Raw genomic sequence first — 26738 nt, forward strand, 5'->3', positions numbered from 1 at the left:
CAGTGATGGCTTGGATCTGAGGTCTTTGAATCAGCATTCTCCTTTCTGATTTTGAGAAGCCTAACTTATCAAGATTGGTATTTAAGCAGTGTGTTACATATCCCAGGGCCCCAGTAATTACAAGTATAAACCTGAGCATATAATCTGGATAGAGTAACCACAGATTTCTCAGTAGTTCAACGTAGGTATTCTCTGTCTCACTGATCTTTAGCTTTATATTAACATCTGCTGGGCACCTGATTTCCACAACTGTGCAATTTCTTTTCTTTATCCCAAATCATTATAACAGGTCTATTGTGTTTACACATTGATCTTTTCACCTGGACATTCCACCAGTGCTCCTTTTTTATTGTGTGACTACGGCTCTCACCTACTGTGGGTTCTTATTTCTTTATCTTTGGGGTTATCACTTCGACGGATCTCATTATACAGTGACCTAGCTACAGCATCATGTCTCAGTAGATAATATTCTGATGACATTTTTGGGCAACTGCTTATGACATGAGTGATATCTTCAGTGTTACCTCTACAAAGTCTGCTTTGTTTGTTTGTTTTTTAGTTTGTACATAAGAATGAATGAATGAATGAGACCAGCTGGTTGAGTTAAAGTAACAGAATCACATGGTTGCAGCCTTGGTAATGATCTTTTTTCTACCTTTAATAAACTGAAGCAACTGGACTTTCTATTCAGAAAGTGAATCAGTTACAATACTAAATGAATACACATTATTTTGTTTATCAACTTTGAAAGAATGAAAGGCAAAATTGACATCAGAGTATTTTGAACTGTGTGTGCAGATAGCCAGAACAATTAATTACTTTACACTGATTGCTCTGGCTCAGGCAGTAATTGTTCTGGTTATCTGCACACACAGTTCAAAATACTCCAATGCGAACAAAATAAATATGTATTGATTCACTTTCTGAATTGAATGTCCAGTTGCTTCAGTTTATTAAAGGTAGAAATAAAGATCATTACCAGTGCTGCAACCATTTGATTCTGTTATTGGTACCTTGGACATGTGTCTTCTACTATAGTCTCAAGCCCTGTGAATGAATTCGATTGACAGAAACTGTGAAAGCCTGTGATGTGTGTGTGATTATTTTCCCACCATCTGATAACTGGGGTCGGTTTCTGTGACTAAACCCTTCAAGGTAGTGCCCCAGCGTTGACCACAGACCAATGATTAAAGCAAGTAAAAGTTAAAAGATAGTCTTTAAATGATATGTTACTCACACACACAAACAAAAGCAAATCTATTTGTAAACACATGAACATTAAAAAGTGGAAAGTATCTCTAAACACTCTCTCCCTTTTTTAATTTTTTGGCAATGTGAATCTGTAGTGTTGAAAACAAAAATCCAAGGACTTTTTTTTTTATAGCATAGTTACAAAAAAATTGGGTTGGGCAATTGTTTACTTATTTATACTTTGATAATTTGGTTTGTAATTAAGACATGTTATTCTTGTTACTGAATTTTTGTGTTGTTGAATTAAGTTCAAATTTTCCAATTTAGTCCTATGTTTATTTAATGCTACACTGTGAATCATTAGTACTGTTGTTACATTTAATGATTCCTTTTGAGTCTCTGGGTAGGCTATGAATGTAGCATCAAACTCATCAGAATTTGTTGATGTTTATTTTCATGAAGTTCTAAGATGGAATATAAATTGAGGCTATCTTCCTGTTTACTATGTCATGTTTATTTTTAGAAAAGAACTTTTCTTTTGACCTTTGGACTTCCTACCTGTAATCATTACCTGTATGTAATTCTGTAGTTGTGTGAGTGTCTGTCCCCTTCGATTTAGATTCCTAACTACTCCCACATTTTGCGGTGCAGTTTAACCAAATTCAGGTATCTTATAGTCGTGATTCATATCGAGCCCTTCTGGGTATTAGCATGAGTCTACAATTTTAAAAATAATTTAACATCATTTTTTATTCCATTTTAATGCATATTTTTTCATGTGTCAATGGCGGCGGAGTTGGCGTCCACGCTCACACCTGCACCTGTTTGCTTCTCCCCCTTCTTCCCTCCCTCGTGAAGCTGTGGGGAAGGGAGTTTAAGGAAATCAACGTCGTAATGCGTTGTCAAGGAGACCAGCGTTCTTTTAGAACAACGACTTCATGGCTTGAAGTCGCCAAAACAGAAATCGCTAAAAAAGCTGAAACAGATCCACAAAAATGGCAATTACCGCCACACAGAGCAGGTTTCCTGTGCAAACAATTTGCACAACCGAATGTTTTAGTTGTTGCACAAATCTTTATATATAAAAGTAAGGTTGTGTGTCTGTCTCCTACGATTTAGATTCCTAACTACTCCCACATTTTGCGGTGCAGTTTATAGTCGTGATTCATATCGAGCCCTTCTGGGTATTAGCGCGCGTCTACGATGAGTCTACGGTTTAAAAAAAAATTTACCATCATTTTTTATTCCATTTTAATGCATTTTTCGCTATTATATAAGGGAAGTAACTCTTTAAAAATGTCTACGATGAGTCAACGATTAAAAAAAATTACCATCATTTTTTATTCCATTTTAATGCATTTTTCGCTATTATATAAGGGAAGTAACTCTCTAAAAATGTCTACGATGAGTCAACGATTTAAAAAAAAAATTACCATCATTTTTTATTCCATTTTTAATGCATTTTTTGCTATTTTTTTGCTATAACTCACTAAAAATGCTTATATAGTTATTTCCCTTACAAACCCGAGCAACGCCGGGCGATACTGCTAGTATATATATATATAGGTTATGAGAGGTAATGGTGTCAGTAAGACCCAAAGGTGTCAGGTAAGTTAAGCTCCAGGTTCAGTGATTATGCTAATAAGGAGTCCAACATAGGTCATATATCAGTGTGTGTGTATATAAAAAATTTTTTTTCAGAATGAGGTAAAATCCAATAGTATCTAAAATGCTGGCATGGGTTGGATGGTTTGACTGAGGACTGGTGAGCCAGAAGGCTGCACCAGGCTCAATCTGATCTGGCAAAGTTTCTACAGCTGGATGCCCTTCTTAACACCAACCACTATGTATACATATATAATGTATTTATTCTTTTTTCTTTCTTTTAATTTTACAGTTATGAGTACTGGCAGAACTGAAATCAACATGGCTACTGGTGAAATTAGTTTCAGGCATTCAGATTTTGCTGTTGTCGTATTCCCTTCTATGCCCGAAACTTATCCCACTGATGCCCATATTGAATGTCATTATACAATCACATCTGACTATCAGCCATCAAACAGAGATTGGGTTGGTTTATATAAAGTTGGCTGGATTTCCTCACACAACTACATCTATTATGAGTGGTGTACCCCTCTCAAGGATTATAAAGCAGGAAAAGAATTTGAAGGCAACATACTCTTTCCATGTAAGTTTCAAAACATTGGTTGTAACTACATACTTACACACTAAATACTAACAATGTCTTATGATATGTAATTTTGTCATTCAATGATTTGAGTTCAAATTTCATTAACTTTATCTCTTCCTTCAGGTGACCTGTACCACAAAGAGTAGTAACATGCATGTATATTATTTTAGATGTGTACATGGAGGCACGTAGCCTAATGGCTGGAATGTTGGACTTACGGTTGTTAGTTTTGTGGGTTCGATTCCAGACATGCATCCTGTTGCATCATTGAGCAGGGCACTTCATTTCATGTGGTTCCAACTGACTCAGCTGAAAACGAATACAAGCAGCAGCTGGTCTTGCATTCAGTTTTGTAACATAGTTTCGTAATTTCATTTGCTTAAATGCTTCAGAAATTGAGAAAGGCACTAACCTAATAAGCCCGTAAGCTTGAGACAGACTTTAATTTAGCTTAATGTATACATTTATAATACACATATTTTGTGTGTGTGTGTAGACAGAGATGTATAATATATCTGTTATACATGTATGTGTGTATATATGTGCATAATATGTGCTTTCACACACATGCACACATATATGAATGCATATTTCGCATATGTGTGCATATATAGATATATATATATATATATATATATATATATATATGTGTGGGTGTGTTCATGTGCCTTTGAAACGCGGAATAGATGAAACAAGGACAGCTGATGAAGGAGAATATTCTTTATGTTGCATTTCTCGTTTCTCTGTTTTTTTTTGTTGTTTGAAAAAAAGTTCATTTTCTATGTTTTTGTTTTTATGCTTTCGTTTTCTCATGTTCAGCGTTTTTTTTTATGTCCTGTGCCCATATATGCATGTATATATACATATATATGTAGGTATGTACATATATGTATGTATATATGCATGTATTTATATATTATTTATATTATATATATTTATATATATATTATATACATTTATATATAAGCACTAGTGTGGTTGTGTAGTGAGACATTTGCTTCCCAACCACATGATTCCAGGTGGAGTCCCACTGCATGACACCTTGGCCAAGTGTCTTGGCCCAACCAAAGCCTTGTGAGTGGATTTGGTAGACAAAAAGAAGCCTGTCATGTGTGTTTGTATCTGTGTTTGTGCCCTGCCACTGCTTAACAATCACTGTTAGTACGTTTACATCCCTGTAACTTAGCAGTTTGGCAAACGAGACCGAGAGAGTAAGTACCAAGCTTTTAAAAAAAATAAGTAAGTACTAGGGTTGATTCCATCATCTAAAAAATTCTTCACGGTGGTGCCCCAGCTTGGCCACATTCTAATAATTGAAACAGACAAAGGATAAAAGATATATACACATATATATATTTAGAAAACATGTACCATTTTCCTGCATGTGAAAAGAAGCAACAAAAAGCAGTAGGTGTCAGGACAGCCATCTGACTGGAAAACCCTGTTCCAACAAGTCCTTTCCAACCTAAACTAACAATGAAAAGCACATATATAAAAATGATGATATTAACACTTGTTGTTGTTGTGGCACTCTGTTGGTTATGACGATGAGGGTTCCAGTTGATCCAATCAACAGAACAGCCTGCTCATGAAACTAACGTGCGAGTGACTGAGCACTCCACAGACATGTGTACCCTTAATGTAGTTCTCGGGGAGATTCAGTGTAACACAGTATGTGACAAGGCTGGCCCTTTGAAATACAAGTACAATAGAAACAGGAAGCAAGAGTGAGAGAAAGTCTGTGGCAAAAGAGTACAGCAGGGTTCGCCACCACCTCCTGCCGGAGCCTTGTGGAGCTTTAGGTGTTTTCATTCAATAAACACTCACAACGCCCAGTCTATGAATCAAAACCATGATCCTATGACTATAATTCTGCTGCCCTAATCACTGGGCCATTACACCTCCACATATTAACACTAGGTTTCATATATATATATATATATATATATATGTGTGTGTGTGTGTGTGTAATATATGTATAGATTGTTTGAAGTGATGTACAGATTCTATATATTAAGAAAAAGGAGGTAGTCAGAATTTTGGATAATTCTTACGGAGACATCTGTAGATTCTGTATGAATGAATGAAACTGCTAATAAAGAATTGTCCAAAATTTTGTTTACCTCCTTTTTCTTAATATATATGTGACCGCGTGTGTATCGTTGGCGATTTTTTTTTCCTCCGTCTACCCTTCCTTGGATCTTTCCTCTTCCTATGTTTCTGACGAAGAGCTACACTCGAAACGTTAAATCCTCCTTCTTTCTTTCCTTTTCTGAGCGTCCAATAACACTATACTTGTTCCATGTCCTCGCGTTGTTGTGATTTCTCTTTGTGTTTTCATGTTTGGATTAACTTTGTATATATATATATATATATAAATGTGCTTTTTTTTTACATCTTTTTGCAGCACATCAAATGCCAGGAGATGATGGGGAGTTTTACCAGTTCTGTTATGTTGCATCAACAGGGCAAGTAAAAGGAGCAAGTACACCTTTTCAATTCAAGAAACCTCGAGCTGATGACTTTGTTGAAATGTTAGACGATGAGAATGATATGTTGGTAATCCATTCCAAAACATTTGTCTTGGAAGACAACCTGAGGAAAGCAGAGGTGGAGAAAAGTGCACTTTTAGAGGTGAGAGACATGATCACCTGGATTTAATCATACTTGTGTGTTTTGTGTTGGCAAGATTCAATTCAGTGAGAAGCCAAATTGGATTTATAGTGATGGAAGGACCCAAAATATCCACCATTTTTGATAGAGCCCTTCAGGAGAGACATTTGGAAAATTTTTTTACATTCAATGTTAAATAATTTTTAGCTCACTATTTAGAGTACATGTTATGTGAAAATGGTTACATTACTTAACATTTTATTTTCTACTTTGTCCATTCCTCATTTGCCATTCACATTAGGCAGTGAATTGGTATGGTTATTAGAATGTCAGCTAAAAGACATTTCAGTATTTATCTCAGCTTTCTGCATTTTGAATTCAGATCTGGCTAAAGTCTACTCTACTTTCTGGGATTAATGTATAAAGTACCAGTCTAGGGCAATGGACTTGTGAAAACATGAGAGCAATGAATGAAATGCCTTGTGGTATTTGTTCCAGGTCTTTGCATTCTGAGTTCAAATTTTACTGTAGCCTACTTGTTTGGTAGACTTAAGCCATTGCTCAACATAACACCACCACATAGGGCTTGAGGTTTCTTTAACAGAGTCCACTTTTTGCAAGCATTAAGGACAGGTTCCTTGGGGGAACTTCAGCCTTCAGAGATCCTCTGTTCAGTCTCAGGTGAACTTTGTTAAAAAAAAACCTATGACAAGAACGAGCATTCTGTCTGTTACCATTTCATTTTTCATTTCATATGTAAGGGGCTACATCATCCAATGCATCCTTCCGTATTCAGGACAGTAGGCTGTGATTTGAGAGAGATTTGATTACTATTTGGTTGCCTACTTGGTTGAAACATTAGGGCCAGATTTTCATTTTGAGGATGCTTTCCTTCCTCCTTTGTACCAGTCTTGAAACCCCTGAAAAGGCTCATGACTCAGTTTAGTTGAAGTAACTGGAGTAGTTTTCCCACTTGCTAACTTTGTGAAGTGGGTTGTTAGAGGTAGATAATTAAGGTGATTTCTGTTATTGATTTCATTTTGGAATAGGAAGCAAATTTAGAGGCTTTAAGTACAAGGAATCTGATTTTAGACCCACTTTGGTTAAGGAGAGGGAGTTAAAAAGATTTGGCAATGTTTGTAGAGATCCTTTTGCGATAAAGCCAGAAAGCTCAACCAAACGTATCAAGTATGTGAAAATAATACTCCCCAACTCTATTCATTTTGCCAAACTGTCCTTTATCCAAGACCAGTGGTTTTTCATTAGATATAATCAATCTGGACAGCAACACAGCTTTACAACAAAGTCTGTGCTTCTGAGTGTTCAGTTGGCTACATTCATGTCTGATTCACTTGAGTACAATTGATAAGATGTTTCACTATCTACAGTTAAGGTCAAACTTATGAAGAAAACCTGCTACTGTACGTCTCTTTCCTTCACTATACAATTCATCTAATCATCCTGTTGTCTCGCTTCTTATATCTCAAAGGTAATGGGAACAGACATAAATAATGATGCTCTACAACAGCTTGAATCTCTCTCTTACATGAACATTCCTCTCTCAGAATGGCTTCCATAAAGTCTACTAGAGACCTAACATTTTGTATTATTCACCAGTGGACACCATTTGGTGAAAGCAAAGTTGTTGCCCTAGACATTAGCAAAGGTTATGACCATGTCTGACATGTGAATCTATCAACTTCTACAAACTTTTTCCATTTATGATCCCTTGGAACAGTAGTTTCATATTAGATCACATCATTGCAAGTGTTTTGACATTTTTTTGTCCCTTCTTAAAAAAAAACAACCTAATTTATGTTTTTGTTTTCTTTAAGAACATTGAAGAATACAAAACAAGAATTTCAACTTTGATGATTAAAGTTTCCCAACTAGAAAAAGAAACGGATGAAGAACTGAAAAGCAAAATGGCAGTGACTGAAGATCTGAGAACAGCTTGTGTTAAAATCAAGGAGTTAGGAAAGGAAATTTCTGATGCAGAAGCAAAACTCCAGCAGTTGTCATCAGAGCTTGAGTCTGTTAATGAAGTAAGTTTGCATTCATTCATCCATCATTGAGAAAATAATTCTCTTTCTTCTTGTATTGATTTCTCATAGTAACTGTTGTATAGTCACTTTGGTGTACTGCATAAAGTGTTAAGGGAACTTTATCATAGACAATGCAGCACTAGCGATAAGTGCAAAGCCATGACCCTTTGAAGAGAATACCAACACACACACACTCTCTCTCTCTCTCTCTCTCTCTCTCTCTCTCTCTCTCTTTCTTCTTCAGGGTCTCTATATTTGTTGTTTATTTTACCTCATGTCTGCTCTAATTAAAGAAGTCTATGATAAAAATGGGTGTTCTAGCAGTAACCATTTTGTCATTTAGTATGCAAGGGACTACATTGTTCGATGTATCCATCTGTATTTAAGACATTAAGGTGTGATTTGAGAGAGAGAGATGTGGCTATTATTTTTAGTAGATCAAGTAGCTTTGAAAAGGCTGCCTCAAAGGGCCCATACCCTGTTTTCAGATTTGTTGGAGTAAGCTATATTTTCTTTCCTCCATTGTCTGGTTGACATTTTTTGCTATTCATATTGTGATGTTAATTTTTTTTCTATTTATTTAAAGCAAAATAGCACACTGAAAGATCAAGTGGACAAACAGAAGCAAGAAATTACTGATCTGAACGAAAATGTCAAATTATTACTCAATGAAAAAGATGAAGCAGTTGGCAAATGTAAATTATTGGAAGAAGAAAAAGAAATGTATAAGGTATATTTTGAGCATACATCTGTATTTCTGAGATGAATTGTTGCCAAAGCAGTTTGTCCTTTCCTAACTATTACTTTCATTTAAATCTATATAAAAAATTCAAAGTATAATCTTTTGATATTTAAAAGTTTGAAATTAAGTTTGAAATTGTTATTGAGACTGGAACTTTTTTAGATTATCAATTTAGTCTTTTGCTCTTATACAGTATTTACATTTATAGTATGTTTTTATCAGTTCATTTATCTATTATCATAAGGTGCCTTGTTTCTTGAGCAAATAAAGATGCTATTACCTTTCATGTTGAAATAAAAGTACCTAGTTTGAAATCAACTTGAGATAATGTATGTATTCAAGAATTAGGTAATTTGATGAGCAAAAAGGCTTCTTTGTTGGTACATCTGTTAGTCGAAGAATAAAGATAGGGTCTTCTGCTATCTTAAAAGCCCTCTGAAATTGTCCATGTTTGTGAAAAGTAATTAGTTTAGAAATAAAGTTTGTACACTTATAAACATCTTGTAACATATGTAAAAGTGGAAAAAGAAAATACTCGTTTGCAAAAATTTCAATATATTACTGCTTTTTTTTTTAATAAAATTTAAATGAAGTGAACACTGGATTATTTCTTTATTTGCATTTCTTTTCTAAAATTTAGTCTCAGCTCTCTAATCGGGAACAATCTGTATTTGAAACCCAAGAAGAAACAGAAAAGCTGCGCAAAGCTCTGAAGGACATGGCACTAAGCAAAGATCGATGTCAAAGAGAACTTGATGTATGTAAAAGAAAAGCTCAAATGGAGGACCCATTATTAATTTCCAAAAAGGTAAATGTTTTCATTTAAACAGTTGTATGTAAGTTTGTAATGCACCATCAGAATATCATTGTTGGCAGGTGGCAAGCAAGGAGAATCATTAGTTCATGGGACAAAATGCTTAGTAGTATTTCTTCCATCTTCATATTCTGTGTTCAAATTCCGCAAAGGTCAACTTTGCTTTTCATCCTTTTGAGATCAAGGAAATATATATACCTGTCATCTACTGGTGGAAGTTGATGAAATCAGTAAGCCCTTTTCTCCAAAATTTCAGGACTTGTGCTTAGAGTAGAAAAGGTTGTTGTTGCTGTTGTTGTTTCTCACAAGATTCAGTGTTTTGTTTGCTCCTGCTCTGTACATTCTGATTTCCTGAGAGAAATTTTCATCTTGATTAGATACCACTCTATTCCATGTAGCATCATTACCATATGACAGGGTACCTATTCCAGGTACCTAGAGAAGATTTGAATTCACCAAGCAAATAGTCCTAAACTTATCCACATAGTCCCTGTACAACTACAAATGTGAAAGGTCAGAAGGACCTTCTTTACCCTGTTGCAGGTTTGAACTGTGAGGTTGAAGAGCCTTTCTTTATCTTGAAATCTCTGTCAGTTTTAGTATTTCACTCCATCACTGTATACAGTAGTGAACTGTACTTCCTCATGAAACCTGTTTACAAGGGGTAAAGTGAGCATTTGAGCATCTTCTGTTATAATAATAATAATAATAATAATGAAATTATTGTATACAGTGCTCAGGTGCACCACAACTTGTCAGAAAGTGCATATAAAGTACATGCAGCAATGTAGAAATGTCTGGAAAGTGAACATGCTTGTGTGTGTATGGAGGGGAGAAAATCAAGTGTAGTGTTGGCGAATCTTAGGAAGCATGGAAGTTTTGAAGGATGCAGTGCTCCGGCAACTAACAACCGATGCCGTTGTGGCTATAGAACCTGTGTAGTCAGAGATAGGATAAAACTGTCAACTCTTTGCTTGGGACAACATTCTATTATCTAAATCTACAACTTTGATTTGATTTTTTTAAAACTACATAGTGTTGAATATTAAAGTAAGAGGCAATATTATTTTTGTTATTGTCATTATTTTCATTGTTTATTCCTTTTCATTTTCAACTCTAAAGGAAGAAATTACAAGACTCGGAGAAAAATTGAGAAACTCGGAAGACAAGTTGTCTGCTGCTGAAAGCACCAAAGAAATGTTGCAAAAAGAACTGTCAGCATATGAAGTGACTCTTGTGAAAATGTCTGCTGATTTGGAAGTAAGTTAAACCTTATGTTGCTAAATATTTGAAATATGTTGTTATTGAAAAGGTGAGAATTGCTTAGATTCTTTATAGCCTTGGGGATTACACACACACACACACATGCATATGTACATACATACATGTGTGTACATGCATGTGCATGATTTGTGTTTTTCTCAAGTTTTGCCTGCTGTTAGATTAGCCACTCAATAACTTTTTTATGTGGCTATGCAGCATTTATTAATTTAAGACTACAAAAAAATATTCTTTTCACGTGTACTGAGACATGAATTAAATGTAGAATTTAGTTCTTCTTATTCCATTACAATTTTACTTGCAATTCTGTTTAATTTCAATGTTTGATAACAAATATTCCTTCCTTTACAAAATCCAATATCAATTTCGTCCGAATGATGGCCTAAAAAAAATCTTTTTCATCGTAATTAGAATTCATTAAATTTAAGCTTCCAAAAATCGAGATGAAATGTTCCTTGTCAGGCATGTTTGACTATGTTGTTCAAACATCATCAGAATCAAGCAGTGTTACTTTCACTTTTTAGTGTACAGTGTATTTGTGTTGTGTTCTTCAGGTTAGCAGTGACATGTTTTGCTTAAAGTTGCAACAAAGGTGCCGAGTAGTGTGGGGAATTCATAGGTTAAATGTCTCTTCTAGCACCTTCTTACTGTTAAAAAGAATTTATGGCTGACACAATGATTTTTTATTGATTTTTCTCCTTTTTTTCATTCAATTAGACAGCCAGAGGTGAATCTCTCACCTTGAAGGCACAAATGGATAAAATGGCTAAAGAGTTCCAAGAATTCAAAGTACTTAAAAAGGAGGAAATTGACAACCTTACAGAGGTAATTTTAGTTATTCCATTCTTCATAGATTTTTATTATTTACTTTTGACAGCATTGTATTTTCCAATTTAAAGATTATACTGATAACAATTCAAAACAAATTTTGGATTAACCAATTTCATTTGAAGAACAGCCACAAGTACAGTTCTTCTTCATCATCATTGTCATCATCTTAACTTGGGTTGGAAGGAGTTTTTATTGAGGCAGATTTATCTATTGCCAAATGCCTCATTGTTGTCAAACCTTTGCTTTTTTCCAAGCAAAGTAATATTTTCTTGTGGCCAGACACAATTTCACAGAATATTGAAAATGAACAATACTGCTTATATGACAGTGACATTCAGTTACACCTATCACACTATATCAAGGCAAGCAGGCACAAACTTAATATGCATGCACACACTGGGATTCTTTCAGTTTCCATCTACCAAATCCACATACAGTGCTTTGGTTGGCCTGGGTCTATAATAGGAGACACTTGCCAAGGTGCCATTGCAGTGGAACTGAACCTGAAACTGTGTGGTTAGGTAGCAAACTTCTTAACCACATAACCACACCTTTTCCTAGCTATGGAAAGTTGTAAAACTAAAATAATTGTAAATATTTTGGCAGTATTGTGTGGTTTAAGGATCAATGCTTGCTTAGATTTGGCTTCTTGATATTAAGTAGGTAAGAGAGAAATATTTTCCTAGTTATAAGGTTTTTAAGCTGTGCTTGTTTCTGCCTGTTTAGCCAACTGACTTTGGGATCTGCTTCTACTTGGCATTTGTGTGTTTTACAGTAAGCTGAATATCCAGCTACAAAAGTACTTAGCCCATTTTTGCTATGGAAAAATGTTTGTAGATTTATTTTAAAAAAAGAATTTTTTTTTCTGTATATTTCCTACATTTTAAATTATTGTTTAGAAACAAATCTTTTACGCTTACATGTTTTACTCTTCAATGTGTGTATTTTTCTTTCAGGCCAATGAAAACCTTAAGAAAGAAGCAAGCAATTTATTACCTCCTCAGTCGATATACCACTTGCAGAAAGCACAAGAAACTTTGAAGGAGAGATATGCTAAATTGCATAAACAGAATCAAGAATTGTCATCACGCAATGAGGAGCTCACTAACAAACTTGTAAGTATTCATTAGAATATATATATATATATATATATATATATATATATATAGATAAGAAAGTTTGTTTGGTAAAGCATGTGGGTGAATATATAAGAAAATAGTAAAGAGTGAAAAGACGACAGAAGGCTTAAATGTTAAAAAATATATATTTGTGTCAAAATGTCTGGAGAATATTGGAAAAATTTTTTTCCTCCTTAAAATGACATAATTTTATAATTTTTAAAGAAATACCGGTTTCGCAGTTAGCTCTTCAAATTTCTTGTGACTTAATGTTTATTTTTAAAAATAAACATTAAGTCACAAGAAATTTGAAGAGCTAACTGCAAAACCGGTATTTCTTTAAAAATTATAAAATTATGTCGTTTTAAGGAGGAAAAAAATTTTTCCAATATTCTCCAGACATTTTGACGCAAATATATATATTTTTTAACATTTAACCTTCTGTCGTTTTTTCACTCTTTACTATTTTCTTATATATATATATATATATACATATATGATGAAGGTGTGTGATTTAATGGATAGGATATTTAGCTCATGATTGTAAAGTTTGATTTCCAGTGGTGTGTTGTCATTGAGCAAGACACTTTATTTCCCATTACTCCAATCCACTTAGCTGGCAAAATTGAGCTGTACCTGTAATTCAAAAGGGGCCAGCCTTGTCACACTGAATCTCCCTGAGAACTACATTAAGGGTATGTGTGGTTGTAGAGTGGTGAACCATTTGCATGTTAATTTCACAAGTTGGCTATTCTATTGATTGGCTCAGCTGGAACACTCATCATTGTAAATACCAGGTTTTCTCATCCATATGCATGTATGTATATATATATATACATATATATATATAATCAAAATAAGCAACAAGAATTACTCTGGTAATTTGGTACAATCGTTTCGTACTACATAATTTTATTAAATGTTGTAAGTATTACAACAGATTTAAAATGCTGAGTACTCATCAGCCAATTATAGCGGTTTTCCATTAATACAAAAATTTTCATATCAAGTGGCAACATTATGGAGAAGAAGATATATAAACAAAGATGTGGATTTAAATTTTAAGAACATTTGAGGTAGTAGAGCCCATCAACTGACTGATTAAGATTTGGTTGTTTCAAATATATATGTGTGTGTGTGTGTATGTATGTATGAATATCTCACTGTTTTAGTAGTAACATTGATAATAAATCTGATGTGAAGCAATGATAAACATACTGGATTACATGTCTTATAGTATTTAGTCCACTGTGGATTCAAATTCAGGATCATCTTCACACTTTGCTCATTTTGAAGGGGTCAGTAAAACATGTAGCTCTCAGGATTTAATTCATTCACCTGTGCCTTACTTCCACAAAAAAATTGACCTTGTGCATTGAAAAGAAAAAAAGAAACCAATAATTAATAAATCCAAAAACACTGAGAGGGATGTTGTTGGGCCTGAGAAATATTTGTGTGACAATGGCTGTAGGTCTTAATAACAAACTTTGCACTGTTAAGTGTGCACTAAAAATATCAGATGTTTGCTCACTGTGAAATATCAGCTGTTGAGAAGCAACTCTTACCATGGATTGGACACCAGTCTATGAAGGTTTATGCGTTTGATTTCAATGTTTGAATTTATCTGCACTCTCCCAACTCCTTCCCCAATAATCTACTGTAAATTTTGATTATTGTCTTGATGATAGTTTGGTTAATGTTATTTATTATTCATTTTTGTGCAGTCTTCTTTAAATATACAGAGCAGAGAACTTATGAATGAACGTGAAGGATGGCAACTTCGAGTTAAAAAGTGTTCTGAAGAATACAAGAAGTTATATTCAGAAAACCAAAAGAACATAAAGAAAATTGAGAAATTAAGTAAGTATTTTCATTTTATCCGCTTGTTCCTTGAGGCAAGACTAATTATAGCCTGCTTCATTTTGTAAGAATGAGCTTGTAGTTTGTGGACATAATAATTTCCAATTCTTCTGGGTCAGCAGTTTTATTAATACTTACATTGATTACGATTGAAAATTTTCTTTTTAAAAATTTAGTTACCTCTTTTGTGTTAATATTGAATTTGTTGAAATTTGAATGATTTCATGGTGAAATAAAATGCAAAGCTGATACTAAGACTTGAGATTCCCTTTTGGGATTGTTTTGCCTTTCAAATTTCTGTGACTCATAAAGTAATTATTATTAGTAATGTAATTGAATTAGTTTTAATTAACTCAGCCTATTCCATACAGGAATTGAGCTGTATTTTTAATCTGAATGACTGAAAAAGAAGTGTCAGTGCTTAAGTTTTGAGTTCAAATCCCATCAAAGCTGACTTTCCTTTTTCTATTTGTAACCCTAACCAACAATTGCCTGTAGATTGCAAGAGTGATTTCCCATTAGTTGTTTTGCTGTAACTTATACCATTATTGCTGTTGTATGAAATAAGTACTGGAATACTATGTATTCTATCAGTATATAGTTACATTTCTTTCTGCTCTGTGTTCATATTCTTCTGGGGACAACTATGTCTTTCATCTCTCTGGTGTTGCTTATAGAAATACTAGCATGTGCTTTATTTGATTTAATAGAATTCATTGCTAAATATTTGAACCTCATATCAATGAAAGAAATCATTTTTGTATATCCCTGTGACATACACGGTCCATGTGACAGATATTCTTTGATACATTTGTAATTCACTATACATCAATAGCATTGTTACTAAATTATCTATGATTATGTGGATATTTTAGCTTTGTTGTAAAAATTATTTTTAAAGAGACAGCAATAGTAGAAAAGTCATGAACACATTTTGAGGATATAGAATCATAGATTTAGGGATTCTGATGTAAATGTTGTAGTTGTAAGTAAAAGGAAAATAATGTGAAAATCTAAAGCAGTTGTAGAAGTCCCAAAATGATATCAGTAAACTAGTGTTATGAAGCTGACTTGGTTAATGCATTTTTGTAAAGAGTTGCTGCTGGTAAAGCTGGCAACCAAAGAGGATTCTTATCTTGATAAAGATACTGTAATCTGACTGTTGTCAGTAGATACAGTGATAAATACAGAACAAACACTGTGAAGTTGTGTACTATTTTATCAGCTTACAGTGTTATGCTCAAGCTTAGTTCTTACTGACAAGTTAGTGGAGAGAGTAGGTAAACTGAGTTAGGGACCTGGTTTAAGTTTTTGGTTGTTGCTAAAGCTTTTGGCTATGAAATGGGCTTTGCTCCTTTTGTTTCCTGACTTCACAATTCTAAGCTTTGTATGTACCTGAACAAAGCTGTGGGAAACCAATTCAAAATATTTGTAAACAAAGATTCAAAACTGCTGAAAGCTGGAAATATAATGTTTTAAACAAAAGATATCTGAAGATTGCAACTGGATGTGAAAACAGTAATGAGTTATAATTTATTACCATAAAGTGGTGCCTTTCACTGCAAGAAATATTTATAATTAAAATTTTTTTTTTTTTTTAACAATCATTATTCAGAAAGTGCCAAGCATACTTTATCTGAGACCACAAATGACACTTCAAGTGGTGGTGCTGAGTCTGCCATTGAGAACGTCCCCACCGATGACAACAGTTCCACAATAGAAATGCTAGAAAAGCAGTTGTTACACCAGAAAAACTGGGCAATGGAATATAAAGTACGAAATAATGAGCAAGAAAAAGAAATGAAGGCTATGAAGAAAAACTACAGTGAGAAAATAAAGGAGTTAGAAGAGAAGTTGGCAGCTAAAGAGAAACACCATGTTAAATCATCTTCAAAATCCGGTTCTAAGGTTTGTGAATGGCCTCTCTCACTCTCCAACTCTATATTTCATTTAATATGCATGTGTGTGTGTGTATAAATAACAAAAGTACAGATAGAGAAAATCACATCTTTAATTGTAGAATTCCTCCCTTACAAAGCTGACTGTTGTTTCTGTAGTGTTAACATATTTAGATATAGAAAATATCATTGAAGTTAATATTTCAGAAAATACATGTTAACACGTTTTCAAGGTGATCCAAATTTTATTAAAGTCAAAGTGAACACACACACATGCACACACAATTGATATTATATAAATATATTTTGTGTACAAAATTTTTAGACAATCTCAAATTCAATTAATAATGCATTTAATCTTTTCTTCCTTTTTAAAAATTGTTTTATTAGAACAAAAAGTTATCAGCTTCCAAAAATGCACCAGTAACAGTTTCAAGATCAAAACCTGCTAATGTGTTCCCTCCGTTACCTGGGCAACATTCTCCTCTGTTGTATGGAAATCCATATACCAGCCCATCACCACATGATCACAGCAAACCTGGTTATCCTGCACGCCTGGTTCAACTACCAATGCCTAATTTCTGTGAAACGCCAGACACTAAGCCATTTGACCCAATAACATCTGAGAATACCATAGAGAAATCAACAGAAAATTTGCCACTCCCTATAGAACCGACTGTTCTACCTTCTGCTAAAGCAGCAGCAGTAAAAGCAGCTTGTTCGACAAATGGTAAGTTCCCCTTCTTCTTCCTCCTCCTCCTCATCATCATCACCATCATCATCATCATTATCACCATCATTTAATGTCTATTATCCATGTTGGCATGGGCTGGATGATTTGACAAGAGTTTGCAAGCTGGAGAGCTGTACCATGGTTCAGTTGTCTGTTTTAGCATGGTTTCTATGGCTGGATGCCCTTCCTAACACCAACCACTCTACAGAGTGTACTGGGTGCCTTTTATGTGTCACTAGCATGGGTGCCTTTTATGTGTCACCAGCACAGGTGGATTCACATGTCACTGGCAGTAGGTCATGACCACACTTTCACTTAGCTTGATGCGTCTTCTCAAGCATAGCAAATTGCCAGAAATCTTGGTCATGTGTCATTGCCTGTGTGAGACTCAACATCTGAAGATCACATTTCACCACTTTGTCTTCCTGGGTTTATCTCTTACACAGTTTCCTTCTTCAGTTAGAGATTGGCACTTCTTTATGCACTCTGTTCCTATGCATCACAGGTCATATCATCTCCAAAGGAAAAAAAAAAGAAAGAAAGAAAAACCAAAAGTTTCCAATTTGTGAGGTGATACTTATGGTCTTCCTAATCATCAATTGATTAACATTGGTTTCTGTTTGTTGTGTTGCCGGTCACAAATTTATCCATAGAGGCAGGACTGCATGGTTAAGATTCTTGCTTGGTTTTCGGTTTAGTCCCACTGCACAGCACCTCTAGCCTCAAGCTGACTAATGCCTTGTGATTGAATTTGGTTGATGGAATATATATATATATATATATATATATATATATATATATACATACATGTGTGTGTACCCTGTCCACCATTACAGCTTCACAACCAATGGTTCTTTGCTTATGTCCCCATAATCTAATGATTTGGCAAAAGAGATTGATAGAAGTACCAAACTGAAAAATAGGTACTGGGGTCAGTGTGTTTTACTAAAAACCCTTCAAGGCAGTGCCCCAGCATGGTTGCAGGCCAATGACTGAAATATAATATAATAATGAAATTATTGTATACAGTGCTCAGGTGCACCACAACTTGTCAGAAAGTGCATATAAAGTACACGCAGTAATGTAGAAATGTCTGTATAAAAGATGCAGTTAAAAATGCAGCTATTTTAATGTCAGTTTCCTTCAAGATATTATTACATTCACAACGCTGACTTCCACTTTTGTTTTCTCCCCTCATTATTTATTCATTTATTTTTTCCACAGTTGCTTGCATCAAAATCTGTTGTACATCTATGAATCAATCCCTGATTTGCTTCACCATTCACGCCATCACTAATTTATTTCATTGTAAAGACTTATCTCCCTTACTAACGCATTCCCACTCCCTTGTGCGGGAAGTTTTCTAACAATGTTTGAAACATGCAAAAGACATTAATTATGTGTTTGTTTTTTTTCTTTTCTTCTTATTTTATTTCTTATTTGTTCCACAGATAAATCTTCTATTGAACCCCCTGTTCATTTATTTGAACCCACTGACACCGTTGCTGACGGAATTGAAATTATTGGTACAGAACAGTAAGTATCACGAACTTCATTAATTTTTTAATTATCAACAATGCTCAAATAGAATGTTTATTAATTGCTTTTCTTCTACTGACTACAAACAGTATATCTTACTATTTTCTATGGTTGTTGCTTATCAATGCTTGTCTAAATGATTGCAGATAATCCCAATTGATCACTCTGTCTACAGTGAATTAAACCTGTAGATTTACTGATTTGGAAAGATATGATTACGGTTAAGGTAGTGCTTAACCCTTTTGATACCAAGATGCTCGAGACTGCACTGGCTGTATGGTACAAACCTCTTGTTTTAAAGTGATTTAAATCAACACTTCCCATCAAAGTTTCATGTTAATTTATGTTCCAAGCATCAGATGAATAATGATGAAATTATTTTATTAAATTCTTCATTACTTTCAAAATAATTAATATAAAGGCAATACTGAAAAATGGTAAATTCAGTGTTAAAGGATAACCCAAGGAACTCGTGATTTTTAAGGGAAATTGTGACAGTTACTTTTTTCAAAATATGTCTGTAGTATAAGTGGAGGGGATGTAAGAGGGTTTCAGATGAAAATAACAACAAAAAAAAGAAAGAAAAAATGTTTTATTTTGACACAAGGCTGTAGAATTTTAGGAAAGGTGTAATTAGGGATAATTGCCCAGGTATATGTAGTGAGTGATGAACAAAAGTTTTGGTATGGTTGATGGAAAATATTAATGTGGAGAGGGAAGAGAGAGAACTAAGTGGTTCAGGAAAGAGATGGCGACAAGGAAGTGGGTATGTACAGTGACTTAGATGGAGGTTAGTGGTACATAAGAGTGGAGGTAGTGAGTGAGGCAACAATGGAGGTGGGTATCAAGGGTGGGCATTGAGTGTGATAGTAGATATGAAAGGTGTGTCAAGTATGGTACACCTAAGAGGAGAGAAGAGATAACTGAAGGTATAGAAATGGGAGTGATCAGTGAAAAATAGTGTGAGGACGGGGTTGATAAAGAGAATGAGAAATGAATGTTAATAGGAAATGGTTCCAGGGAAAGACAGAGATAACTGGAATGTGAAAACGTGGGGATGAAATATGTGCAACACAAAAAATTGAGCTTCAGTTTTGCATTTAACCCTTTCATTACTGTATTTATTTTGAGATGCTCTGTATTTCTTTCAGTTACTTTAAATATAACAAAGAAGTTAGTAAAATAACTTAGTTATTATTCAGCTAGTGTTAGGAACATAAATTGTGAGTAAGGTTTGGTGGAAGATTTTAATTCAGAACTTATGAAAACAAAACATTTGTACCCAGAGCCAGAGCTGGTTTCAGCTGGGTTTGTAATGAAAGGGTTAACTTACCAGAAGTAAATGATGTGTGTTTTATATGTTTGTGTGTGCATACATAGCATTAAATTTTAGGAAAATCTTGAATTTATTGTTTTATTTAAGCCTTTATTTAAAATTCTGATGTAGATATAAATTTTCTTGTTTACCTCTTGTTTTCAGATCTGTCAAAGGTCTTGAAGAAGAAATGCGAATCTGTCCCAGATGTGATGAATCATTTTCAAATGATGTAAGTGAGAGTGAATTCAGTGAACACATAGCAAACCATTTTGGACGGGTTTGTCCAATTTGTAAAAAAGTCACAGATGATGATGTATCGCAGGATATGTATGAAAATCATGTTTATGAGTGCATTAAAAGGGAATGTAATTAAGGGACCAGTAATTTGATTTTCAATCAATTCCCAATTTTGCCTTGTTGTTTGTATCAGATTTTTGATGAATTGTAACCTAGTGATATTTAAATCCTGCCAGAACCAACATCTTTCACCCTTCCAGTGAAGGTGAAGTACTGGAGTCAATTTAGACACAAGACTTCCAGAAATTTCAGATTGAAGCGGGATGGCTTGCAGTTCATTATATTGACTCCAATACTTGACTGGTACATGTTTATTTTATTTACCCCAGGAGGGTATCACAGTGATAACACATTTTTCTCTGTTGGTGAAAAAAAAATTTTTCAAATGTAGACAGGTTATGAATTTCATGTTTAGAAGTTGAATTTAATTGTAGGTATTCATCAAAACCTGGTAAATAACCAGAAATTCAAATTGAATAATTTTTATAGAAAGAAATTTAAAATATAAGTGCAGAGGAGTCAATATATTTATTAGAATATTCAGTTAATATGGCTAAGCAAGTTAATTAGAAAAAAAAACAAAACATATTTACCTGACTTCTTAAGAACACCTTTAGAATCTAACTAAATTGATTTGTTTTTGCTATTTTGCTTTTCTTAACATTCTACTGAGAAAGCTTCAGAAATAATATATGTTTTCTATATACAAATATCACAGAACAATTAAAATATTCTTTGAGTTTTTTCTGCCTTTTTTTTTTTTTTGTGATGCTTATTAATATTTCTGCAATATTTTATTAAATCAGTATTCTGCTCATGTCCTGTACAATTTCTTTCATTTAGGGTAATTATTCCCATTTAATTTGTATTATGAATAAAAGTGCTTTTTGGCATTTACTGTAATTTGGTCACTTTTTTTTTCTAAAGTTCTTCATTCCTTCCATAATCTCAAACTTGCTCTTTTTGTTGCTTGATATATGGCATTATAATATAAACAAAACTGAGCCTCAAACATGGAAACTATTTTATATTTTGACATGTTCTATATTTTTACTTTCTTGTTTTTCTCATGCTTGATACTTATCTATTTAAAAAATATTCCAGTTGCCTCATTGTACTTTTTAGAGTTGGCAAAAACCAATGGTGGAGTTTCTAAATAGCAAATCTCTCTCAAGTCACACCATATACTGCCTTTTAAAAAGAACACATAGGTTAATGTAGTTCAAGATATACTATTCTTGAAAAAAGGATAGGATGGTCATAGGTGGATACTTATGATCATAGGTCAGCTTAATCAAGGCTAATCTGGGACTACACAACAGCAATAACAAAAACAATTGTTTCTGTTATTCTAATGAACACTAAGCATGAGCTGCTTTAATAAACCTCTTAATTACAATCATCCTCTTTGCTATGGAAGCATTGCATTCCCAAGACTCTTACCGTAATGTAGAATTCCACCATGTAAGAAGTGAATTCAATGGTGAAAAAGGCTTCACATTACAGAAATGCATGTCCTGGCAATAGTTTCAGAGAACTCAATGCTTCCATAATACAGGGGATGTCTATTACACAAAAAATTGTGTAAACTCTATTGAAATACTTAGAGAACACATAGCTGCCCATTTTAGTTTATATGTTCTCAGCAAACTTACCACCAGATGCATCTTGCATTCCCTTGTTATTCTACTTAAGACTGTACCAAGGAAAATCATTTCAGTTAATTTAAGAGCATTCCATTTATGAATAGTGATCAACATTCCAAATATAGCATTTTTCTTTTTTCCCTGTCAGTGGCATCTTTTATTCATTGCTGACATGGGTCAAGCTTGTAACTCTATCTGATTAATATTTTCGCTTTTGAGTACTTATTAAACTGAGAATGGAACTGATTTGCAGCAAGGAAACACTGAGGCAATGTTCCTTGATGATTCTAGTGTGATTTTCTTTCATTATGTGAGATAATAAGTCTATAATAAGTCATTCTGTGTCTATTAATGACGACGCTCTTACATTTACATTAGTTGATGTAAATTTTGTGTATGTATGTGTGTGTATGTATATATATATATATATATATCGTAAAGCGGATGCTAAACGATGATGATGATGATGACATATATATGAGTGTGTGTGTGTATACACACTTTTATTAAAGCTGGATAACTGTCACAAAAACTGTTACTCAGAGTTTCATGTTCCTCTTTGTTGGACAGTTGTGAACTGTCCGACAAATGTGAACATGAAACTCTGAGTAACAGTTTTTGTGACAATTTTGTAGCTTTAATAAAAGCATATTACTCTACCCTTGGTATTGGAGTACTATTTTTTCCACCTTGTTTTGCATTTATGTGCTCGCCTGTGTGTGTATATATATATATATATATCATTTAATACACAGTATAAAGATACGAGCTGCTAATAGTTTCATGCACTGGAGATGCAGTCTAAGCAGGTTTTAATAAAAGATGCCTTGTATCTCCAATGCATGTAACTATTAGTAGCTCATATCTTTATACTCTGAATTAAATGATATTTATGTCACTGGATGGAGTACTTTATTTTTGCTGATCTTACCCTAATTGAAAAGTAAACTATATATATATATATAAAAACGAGGAAATAGTGGCACAACAAGGTACCTTGTTGTGCCATTATTTCCTATTTATAATTCTACCTTTACAGTGATTTATTCCACTGGAAAAGGATACTTTTTTATTGTAATAATATCTATATATAATGATGATGATGAATATAATAATATCTATATATATGTATAGAGGAAAAATTGAAAAAGGAGACAAACACTGAGGATGCATTCAAAATACATCCAACAGGAAGAATTGTGGTCAGCTATGCATCAATCTCATCAGAAAAGATATAAACAACCACACTCATCAAATAGACATTTTTACAGATATATCTTTCCTGATGAGATTGATGCATAGCTGACTATAATTCTTTCTGTTGAACGTATTTTGAATGCATTAACCGAAACATATGTAGAAGATACGAAGATATAAAAGTTTTAATAACATCCTAGCATTTGTCTCCTTTTTCAATTTTTCATATTTTCTCCTAAATACAACTTGCTTATCCTAGAATCAAACCACACACGAGTGTGATCATTATTTCCTAGGACACTTAAGCAACATTTATCAACCTTGTAATTATTCCCCTGGATCTTTCTTATATAAATATATATATATATATATGAATTGTTAAATATCTTTGTTAAACCCAAAAGATTACAAGTAATAAAAATTAATAATACAGATAAAGAATTAGTTATATTACCTGATACTTCAATACTTCAGGTTAAGACTCCTTTCTCTGGAAATTAGCACCCTTTCTCAGTAAATTTCTGGAAGTAGGGTTCCTAACCCTGAAATATTGAAGTATTTGGTAATAGTACTAACTATCGACTTGTTTTATTAATTTATCATAATTTGCATTGTTTTGGCTTTAAAGGAATATTTAAAGCATTTATACATATCTGACATGAAAGCTATACTACTCCAACATACAGGCATGTATGTGTGAGTTGCATGGTAATCTTATGAAGTTAAATCTTACTTGGAATAGTGTGGGGCAAAACATATCTACATTTATTTGTGTGCGTGTGTGATGTTTATATGAATGTGTAAACATACATATGTATGTGTATCCATATATATGTATGTATGTATGTATATATATATATATATATATATATATACACACACATGTATGTATGTTTATAGATTAGAGACAGGTATTCTCTGATAGAATACGCATTGTAGTGCTCAAGAGATCTAAACTTGAGCAGGTAGAGAAGTAAATGTTAGGACAAGCAGGTTAGGTAAGTCAATATAAGAAGAATATTGAATATATTTATATAAAAAATGTACATATATGTATATATATATGTATGTGTATATATATATATATATATATATATATATATATATATATAAAAGTCTGACTTTCACAGAATGGCAATGATATCAGCAATTAAATGTGTTGCATAAGAGTTTTACGAGTCCACAGCAGTTTTATATATATGTATCACTATATAATATATATATAATTGACTATATATGTATATATTGTTTGTAGAAAAGCAACTCCAGACAGGAGGCACTCTTTAAGATGTAGAGTAGTTAATATTAAAGTATTATAATTTTGAAGAGGTCTTAGGCCAACATGTTTGGAGTCTGACGATATACGATAGGAACGAACCCCTTATGTGTGGGAAACATGTTTGTGTATGCATATGTATGTGTATATATACATATGCATGCATATATATATATACATATATATATGTATGTGTATATATATATATATATATACTTATATATGTGTGTGTGTGTATGTATATATATATGTATTTATATATCTGTATCTATATATAGTTATATATACATGTGTATGCATATATAAATGTATATATATGTGTATATATATGTATATATGAATGTATATATATATGTGTATATATATATATATATATATATGTATGTATAAATGTATGTATGTACGTATATATATATATATATGTATATATAATAATATATATATATATGCACGTATATATGTATATATATGTGTGTGTACATATATGTATGTATATATATATATATGTATATGCTCAAAATATAGATTAGAAAAATTGCTGACAACTGATGAACGATCTTTCTTTGTGTTGTTTATCTTGTTTTCAATTTGTTTCTTTCATTTATATATATATATATGTCCATATGTATGTGTGTAAGTGTATGTATATATATATACATGTATTTGTGTCTATATATACATATAAGTATATATAGATGTACATATATATATATATGTGTGTATATATATATACACACACACACACATATATATATGTGTATATATATATATATGTGTGTGTGTATATATATGTGTGCGTATATATATGTATGTGTGTATATATATATATATATATTTACATATATATATATATGTATATATATTTACGTATATATATGTATGTATATATTTACGTATATATATATGTATGTATATATATATTTACGTATATATATATATATGTGTGTATATATATATGTGTGTGTGTATATATATATATATATATCCTTCTTTCCTTCTTTCCTGAGCGTCCAATAATACTATATTTGTTCCACGTCCTCACGTTTTTTTTTGTGCTTTCATGTTTGGATTAACTATATATATATATATATGTGTTTACGCATGTATGTATATATATATATAAATATATGTATGTACATATATATATATATATATATATATATGTATATATATATATATATACTATATATATATATATATATGTGTATATATATACCTATATATATATATAAATATATGTATATATACCTATATATATATATATATATATTATATTATATTAAATTAGAGATAAAACCACTATTAGGCAAATCAAACAATGAAAAACATAAGCCAATACATAAAATTAATTAATTTATATTATTTTAAATATATATCAAAAGTATTAAAAGTTTAATAAAAGATAAAGAGTAAAACACTACGATCGTTTCATGGCTGTACAATTCGTTATAATTCGAGTTATGGTTACAGTCAATCTTCAGGTTAATTGAAATATCTAAAATATAATCAGAAATATTTAAACAATATTTTTAAGATATAAATAATATAATAATTTTACTTATAATAAACTCTATTATCAAACTAGAAACATAAAACTTAACAATTATGATTATATCAAAATCGACTATAATGTTAAATATTAATTTTAATTTATAATGTAGGAAACCCACCAATAATCTAATATCGGTATTAGTCTATATCTAATTACATAAATATTTAAAAATGACTAATATATATAAATTATCAATGAAAATATATAAATGTATATAAATATTAAGATCTAAAATAATCTCTATAAATAAATATATATGCACATATAATAAAAACCTAATAAATTAATTTTTCATATTTAAAGATGAAATAGCTAATTTCAAAATACAAATAAACAAACTTAAACGAACTTTCGGAAATCTTATGTAAAATACTTATAGAAATAATCAATTCGTAGTAATATAGTATCGAATAAATACTATAAATATAATTATCATTGGGAATAACTAGCGAATATCAATTTAAAGGAATAACTAAGTTATGCTATTAAATTAGATATGGCCTGGACCAATCTTTAGTCGAAACATATCTAAGTTTATCAAAGTTTATCTAATTTAATTATATATTTAAAACTACAATTAATACTATTAAAACATG

At 32.4% G+C, this 26738-nt stretch overlaps 1 protein-coding gene across 1 annotated transcript in view; it reads left to right on the forward strand.

Moving 5' to 3' along the window:
• LOC115220691 (tax1-binding protein 1 homolog B) overlaps positions 1-20848 on the forward strand; it is a 24681-nt gene extending 3833 nt beyond the window's left edge. The window contains exons 2-15 of the mRNA XM_036510464.1: positions 632-636; positions 3089-3379; positions 5790-6016; positions 7831-8040; positions 8627-8770; positions 9423-9590; positions 10719-10856; positions 11595-11702; positions 12665-12823; positions 14551-14686; positions 16302-16594; positions 16975-17314; positions 18769-18853; positions 20337-20848. Of these exons, the coding sequence (XP_036366357.1) occupies positions 3091-3379; positions 5790-6016; positions 7831-8040; positions 8627-8770; positions 9423-9590; positions 10719-10856; positions 11595-11702; positions 12665-12823; positions 14551-14686; positions 16302-16594; positions 16975-17314; positions 18769-18853; positions 20337-20547 (2508 nt within the window). The 5' untranslated portion in view covers positions 632-636; positions 3089-3090 and the 3' untranslated portion in view covers positions 20548-20848. The remainder of the gene's footprint in view (positions 1-631; positions 637-3088; positions 3380-5789; positions 6017-7830; positions 8041-8626; positions 8771-9422; positions 9591-10718; positions 10857-11594; positions 11703-12664; positions 12824-14550; positions 14687-16301; positions 16595-16974; positions 17315-18768; positions 18854-20336) is intronic.
• Positions 20849-26738: the final 5890 nt, after the last annotated feature.

This window comes from Octopus sinensis, linkage group LG17 (genome assembly GCF_006345805.1).
Source record: "Octopus sinensis linkage group LG17, ASM634580v1, whole genome shotgun sequence".
Lineage (NCBI taxonomy): Eukaryota > Metazoa > Mollusca > Cephalopoda > Octopoda > Octopodidae > Octopus > Octopus sinensis.